Genomic DNA, 7,473 nt, shown 5'->3' with positions numbered 1-7,473 from the left:
CCATACCCTCTCAAAAATCTCTGAGGAATTTTTGGGTGAAAAACTAGAAACCATAGCATTAGGCCACATCTTGGGTCAAGCCCTCAATATGCTTTGGTGGTAAAGATAAGTATGAACTATTCAAATTCATATGATCAGATTGTTTAAGAACTACTTTCATAATGATTTTTGATGGTTTATACATTTTTCCAGCGTATCAGAAAAATATTTTCCAGGGTATGTTATGTTGTTAAACTCAGGGTGGGAAATATGGGGTCAGTGAAATAGAGAAATAGCCATACTTTTTTTTGCATAGAGGTATTTTCATCAAACCTACAATTTCATGTTTTTATTTTTAAGAATTTCATTGATTTCTTTCTCTCTTTTTTTGAACATCCATGGCTATGACTCTGTGGTGTAAAAATAGACTTGTTAACTTACTCAATTTTTACATAACTTTTTAGGATTATATAAATAATGAATTTTATATTTCCACCTGCATATTAAGCATTTCTTCTCAGATATTAAATAGTGAGATCATACTTAACACATTTAAAACAAAATTCAGAGAAGCACATCCGGTGTTAGGAGAGCTGTGTAGGCTCCTGGGAGGCCGAGCGGAGGCTGTGTCCCACAGACTCTGGCATCATGAACATATTTGATCGGAAGATCAACTTCGATGCACTCTTAAAATTTTCCCACATAACCCCCTTGACACAGCAGCACCTGAAGAAGGTCTATGCCAATTTTGCCCTCTGTATGTTTGTGGCGGCCGCGGGGGCCTGTGTCCACGTGGTCACTCATTTCCTTCAGGCTGGCCTGCTCTCTGCCTTGGGCTCCCTGGGGTTGATGATTTGGCTGATGACAACACCTCATAGCCATGAAACTGAGCAAAAAAGACTGGGACTTCTTGCTGGATTTGCTTTCCTTACAGGAGTTGGCCTAGGCCCTGCTCTGGAGCTGTGCATTGCCATCAACCCCAGCATTCTTTGCACAGCCTTCATGGGCACAGCAATGATCTTCACCTGCTTCACCTTGAGCGCCCTGTATGCCAGGCGCCGGAGCTACCTCTTTCTGGGAGGTGTCTTGATGTCAGCCATGAGCCTGATGCTCTTGTCTTCCCTGGGGAAACTTTTCTTTGGATCCATTTGGCTTTTCCAGGCAAACCTGTATGTGGGGCTGGTGGTCATGTGTGGCTTTGTCCTTTTTGATACTCAACTCATTATTGAAAAGGCTGAAAATGGAGATAAGGATTATATCTGGCACTGCGTTGACCTCTTCTTAGATTTCATTACTCTCTTCAGAAAGCTCATGATGATCCTGGCTATGAATGAGAAGGACAAGAAGAAAGAGAAGAAGTGAAATGACCACGCAGCCTTTCCCATTTTGACCTCTCTCCCTCCACCCCTCATTTCCTCTTCGCACACATTGCAAGTGGTGTGTTCTGTGATAATGAAAAGCATCAGAAAAAAAAAAACCAAAAAAAAGAAAACCAAAATTCATATTTTATAATAATGATCTCTAGTCCTACCTGCTCTATTACAATTAAGAACATTCTCCTAGTCATATATGTTCTATATCTTATCGACTTTTTTCCTTTTTTTTAAGTTTATTTTATTTTTTAAAAGATTTTATTTATATATTTGACAGAACACAAGCAGGGGGAGCAGCAGGCAGAGGGAGAGGGAGAAGCAGGCTCTCCGCTCAGCAGGACCCTGGGATCATGATGTGAGCAGAAGGCAGACACCCGGGCATCCCAGAACTTTTCCTTTTTTTAAATTTTCTTCTTTCTTGGCCAAAATATCCTTAGAACTATTTTTCATATTCATATCTTTTTATTAATAACAGTGTTACATACTCTCCTTACCTTTCCACTCTCCGTTTCAATTAATCCTATGTCCTAACTAGTTAAGAACTGATTTTCTAAAGCAAGACTTTAATCAAGTTGTATAAGATTGGTTGATAAATTTCTACTGATACTGGGCATTAATCCCAATGATGTAGTTATGCTTTAAAATATTCTGTAATCTGACTTTAACTTACATTTTTTGATTTAGCAATTCTACACATCAGAACTCTAGTCATTATTGTGCCATGTTCTTCAACTGAAACATCCTTGACTCCTCTGCTCACCTATTTTCTGTTCTGCGTTTGAAAGGCTGTGCCTTATAGGTCTGATTACCTTAATACAAAACAGCAGTAACAAAATCAAGTATCTTCCAATTCAGACAGGTAATGGGGCCTGGTTTTTGAGAATGGAATGGTGTTGCCCTCAGCAAACATGAAAGAACAGGGACCTTCTCCAGCTCCACCAAAAACGTTCAATTCAATAATAACAAACCCAGCTGAACCACAAAAACACAGAAATGTTGCTTTGGCTACACAAAACTCATTAGCAAATTGGGTTTGGCTTGCAGAAGCAGTATAAAGCCATTTCCAGGTTTACTTGTCTTTAAGTTGTGGTGATGTTTATATGGGACCTGTCAAAGGTATGTTTTGTCCTTAAGAACGGAAAAAATGTACGACTTTTGGAAAGCAATGCGTAATTTCTGTTTTGTTTCTTACTTGGTTTTAGTATTGTCAGTGCATGCATTGTACAGTATGTGTGTAAATAGAGAATGTACTGATGGAGTTTTACAAAGATTGTATTTTAAAGATAAATGAACTTGAAAATTAGTTCTTATAAATGTGTATGGAGGTTAATTCTTTTTCTCCCGTGAATACAGGTACACATGTAGATATACAAATATATTGTTTTTGAGTGCAACATTTTCTTATTTTCATGAATGTTTCACTTAGTGCATGGTCAGTTTGGGAAAGAAAACATCCTGACTTTATTGTTTCATTCACTAGTATTTGACTTTGGACCGATGACTGAGAACTTAGGCCAAACATTTTCCTCTTTCTGTATTGCCCGATACTAGGACAGTTCTTCTCCCATGTTACAAGGCATCAAAATCTTAGCTTCTTGGTCCAGTAAATACTTGCTCCTGAAAAAAATCTGTGAACCTGTAGTTTGTTCAATAAGAAATCCTATGTGAGAGGTTTGTCTTGGCATAGAAAATGTTTACAAAAATCTGAGGTTCAGTCCTCTCTAAATTATAAAGAATCAGTATAGTGAGACTGTAGTTTAAAATGTAAGCAAATTGAGGGATCTTATAAGGGGCACAACTAATTTACTTATAAATAACAATAATTTTATCAAATCTGTGCTAGAATATTTTAAAGAGTCGTGTTTATGACACCTTGCTTGAGAGATGAGGTAAAAGAACATCTGTTAGTTTGTGTATATCCTAAAATCCTGTTACCGTGATTGTTTTCACCCTGAGAAGGAGGAATCAGAAGTTAAATCAAGGATGTCTTGGTGAAGAATTTATTATATATAAGAAATTTATTTTCTGGATCATGAGACTGGCATACAAAGAACATTTTTAAATATTATTATCTTATCCTCTTTAAGTAAGGTAAAGCATATAGCCAATATTAATTAAGAATCCTCCTTCTAAGAACTAGTTTTAGCTTTGCATAAACCAATAGGAAGCAAGCTCCACTGTAGGCAAAAGCAACTAGAAGGCTCAAGCTCTGCCCAAATAGGCAGTAATGTGGTTGTCAAAAATCTTTCTAAAAGTACCAAACCTTTGCCTGGGCATGGGGCTGCTTTTGTGCTCATTTTGTCTGTTCACATATTGTCTTAAGATAGAGTTCCACTCCATCACTTACCCCTTAAAAATAAAAGCAATTGCAAATGGAAGGTACATCAGCAGAAAGTTATGGTCCAGCCGAGGTATGTAACATTAAGTCCCCTGCACTGTTTTCACTGAAGGAAATTAACTAGGTTGCCTTGTAAAAAGCACTCAGAGGAGTTGGCCACTCATAGTTTAAGCTGCTTCTCTTTTGTGTTCTGCTTCCATTTAAACTGGACTCTCTCCATTTTTTATTTTTAATGCTGAATGAGTGTTAAAAATAACTCAGTTTGGTTAAACAACATGGATGACTTAGGGAAGAGTGAAGTAATTCTTCCCTTTTATTCAGGCATCTCTTGCTTGCTCAGAAAAGTCATTTTAAGATGCTGCCACCTCCTTACTAGGTGAGTTACTAAATAGACCACATTATCCATTCACATTCCCAATCATGAATTCACTTATTACCTAATTTATCCATCACCTATTTCTGATTTATTCAACTAATTAGGTACCATCTCTATGTTTTCACTGCTCTAGGTTTTATTGTGTCACTCTCGAGTATTTTTCTATAAACATTAATACCATAGTCAACCTGACTTGGGAGTGTGACAATTTCTTGGGTTTTCCAGTACAGTTCTTGAAGAAAATTATTTTAAAGATCTTACAAATTCCTTCCCGGATGGAGAAGGAGCATATTGACTCTTAAAGAAATGAACCCATTCCACACACAAAAACTAGGCCTCGCTATTATGCGTTGGCTTAGTGTTGGGCTAGATTTCTTCCCCACTCCACATTCAATCTAGTCATTTTGTGTGACAATACGCTAAATGATAAATCAGTTACCCTCTACATACTACTTTTTGTGTTTTCCGTGCAAATTATTCCCAAATCATGATGACTCATGGAAAGGGCCCTGTGGTATATATGGTACAGTGTTAAACCAACTATTTCTGGATTCACTCTGGTAACAAAGATCAAAAATGGGGAACAACACCAATTATTCTGCCTGACCTGACAAGTGCTCATTTTGGAATGCAGAACTTGATTTTGTTACACAAAGAGAAAAGCAGAGTTTGTATAGGGATTATAATAATAATTTAGAAGAAAGTGGAAGGATTAATAATGCAACAGAATAAAACTAACTGCTAGTAGTTATTATAAAGCTTCTGGAAGGTTGGCTCTACATTAAAAACAGTAGTAATCCAAATGTATCATTCAGAGCTATATAAATCACCATAGGGTGGTTTGATTTTATTTAGAAATTTACACTGCATATTTCACCTAAATTCTAGAAAATCTTTTAATATATTGTTTTAAAAATTGGGAGTTCTTGGACCTTCCAACCTAGAATTTATCCTGGAAACTCAAATCTCCGAATACCTAATCTTTGCTGCTGTAAAGTGTGTATTCTCTTTCTCGTTTAGATATTATAAAAGCGGAGAGTAAGTGTAAAAAGAATTACATTTTCTAAGGCCTGTTAAGATAATTTTCTTTGTTTCGAATAGAAGAAAAATTCTTAAAGGGTTATTTATTCTATCCTACATATTTTTCAGATACTGGAAGGGATGCTGGAAAGAAAAGCAAAAGGGGATTCTGAAACATCTCTGGCACAATTTCAACTCTGCTATAGATAAATTTAACATTATTCTAGAATTGTCATTCTGAAGCTTTCATAGATTTACATATTCACAAAAGTCAACCCAGTCTGAATATTGCCCATTTTGTCCCTTTGGAACTATAATTAAAAAATCCCTTAGTGATGATTTTTAAAACATCATTAATACAGATGGTAGGTACACTTGTAATGAGGATAGTGTATACATTTGTCTAATTACAATGTTGTACATCTCAAAACTAATGTAACATTGTGTGTCAACTATATTCAAATAAAAAAATAAATCATTGATAGTCATTAAATTAAAATTCCAACTAATAAAAATAATTTTACCTGGTAGAAGTGTTATCAGGTAAGAAATACATTCATATCATTAGTATTTAGCTGCAAATACAAAATTAAATATTGTATGCTTTCAACAAACAAAATAAATAAAACTCTGACCATATCATATTAGTAATTCAATGAGTTGATATGTTGAGTTGAACTCATAGTGGACTACTATGTATAATAGTAGTCAAAATAATATTGTACTGCTAATTAGCAGATAGTTGTGGCAAAAACATTGCCAAAAAAAGACTAAGAATATACTGAAACTTATATAATCTCATATATTATTAATATATTTTGTGGCATTTATAGATAGAGACAGTTCTTGCTTTTCAAACTCTTCAGAAGAGTCCTAGAAATGACTAAAATTCCTGTTGTGGAAATACGGAAATAAAATAAATATATGTCAGTTTGGCGAATTAAATATAATTCATTGCATGAATAAAAATCTGTTGCAGAATAATAATATATTCTGTATAACAGATGTCTTTTTTTAAATTGTAATGCTCAAGGGGTTCACATTTCTGCTGATATGGCCCACAGTTTGGTACATGAGTGGGGGGCGGGGAATGAAGGAATCAAGATACTGAGAACAGAATACCAAGAGAACATGAGAGAGACTGAACTTTTAGAGATGTTCTAAATGAGGGAAGAATGAACTTTTAGAGATTGTGTGGGGCTAGTTATTAGGTGAGGCATCGGGACTGTCTAAGAGTTATAGTGGGTCTATTGTAAAACCCCCTTAAATGTTTATGGAAGAATTTAGATTAAACATTGGATATTCTTGTTTGGCCTCAGATTCTTTAAAAGCAGCTCTGATCTGGGACTGAACTGCACAGCATTTTACCCTTTAGAGAATTTGATCACCATAAAGAGTGCTGTCATTATTGTCTTGTCAAGGTGGTGATTTATCCACAGGTAACAGGATCTTCTGGAAATAAAACTTTGTCAAGGTGTATTTGTTTGTTGAGGTCAAATAGAAGGAGTTTGTACAACAGTTATTTTTCTATATCCTGAGATCTTCCTGTGGATAATATATGGATATGTGGATACAACGACTATAAAAAAAAAAACACCCAGATTTTAGAATCTTCAAACAATGAGCATTTATTTCTTATTCCTGTAGAAGCACAACGTGAATGTTTGTAGTCAGCTGGATGTCCTGTGAGATAGTTCAAAGAATGGTCTATTTCTATTTTTGGTTTTGCCGGACTCTATGATCTTGGAGTCTTCGGCTTCTATGCAGGTGACAAGTCAGGAGGCGATGGAGGAAATCTCCTTCTTAGAACATCAGACCTGGATGTGCCACACCATTTCCATTCATGTTCTATTAAGAAATAGTTATATGGTTTTACCAAGATAAAAGGGAGACTTGGATGCATAGTCCCAGTTTTAGGCAGTTCCCATCAGCAAATGCCCACCCTGACAAGGGTCAGGAGTTTGTTGAGGGAACTTCTCCATACCTAACAGTGCCATATGCTTCTTCTACTTTTATGAGACTTTTAAATGTAAATGTATTGTGATGATCTAAGTTTAGCTATTTTAATAACTTTCATGGCGGCCTGGCTGGCTCAGTTGGTAGAGCATGTGACTCTTGATCTCAGGGCCGTGAGTTCAAGTCCCACATTGGGCATGGAGCCTACTTTAAAAAAAAATACACCTTCATGAAACTAGTATTAGAGTCCAGAAAGAAATTTGATTTTATTTCTCAGCAGTAGACCTGAATAGTTTTGAACCAAATCATGGTCTCTGGTGGAAGGTCCATCAGGGGAGCTTCTAAGGCTTCCAGGTATTCTGCCAGAAGCACTCTTAAACCCGTTTTCAAAATTGTTTATGTGGAAATTGTCTTTTACTCATTTAATTTTG

General features: G+C 35.9%; 1 protein-coding gene and 1 non-coding gene across 2 annotated transcripts; both read left to right on the top strand.

The window, feature by feature from the left end:
- Window positions 1-553: 553 nt before the first annotated feature.
- LOC123838617 (bax inhibitor 1-like) lies at window positions 554-1,457 on the top strand. The gene has a single exon (XM_045867540.3). The coding sequence runs from the start codon at window positions 628-630 to the stop codon at window positions 1,339-1,341; it is 714 nt and encodes a 237-aa protein (XP_045723496.1). The 5' UTR covers window positions 554-627; the 3' UTR covers window positions 1,342-1,457.
- A 5,710-nt stretch (window positions 1,458-7,167) lies between these two features.
- TRNAK-CUU (transfer RNA lysine (anticodon CUU)) lies at window positions 7,168-7,240 on the top strand. Its single transcript has one exon. It is a non-coding gene; the product is annotated as a tRNA-Lys (tRNA).
- The last annotated feature ends 233 nt before the right edge of the window (window positions 7,241-7,473 follow it).

Source organism: Mirounga angustirostris, unplaced genomic scaffold (assembly GCF_029215605.1).
Source record: "Mirounga angustirostris isolate CCGP_5_RB_7025 unplaced genomic scaffold, mMirAng1.0.hap1 SCAF_3, whole genome shotgun sequence".
NCBI classification, from domain to species: Eukaryota; Metazoa; Chordata; class Mammalia; order Carnivora; family Phocidae; genus Mirounga; species Mirounga angustirostris.
Note: the sequence above shows the minus strand (reverse complement) of the source record. Positions and strands in the feature narration are given on the sequence as shown.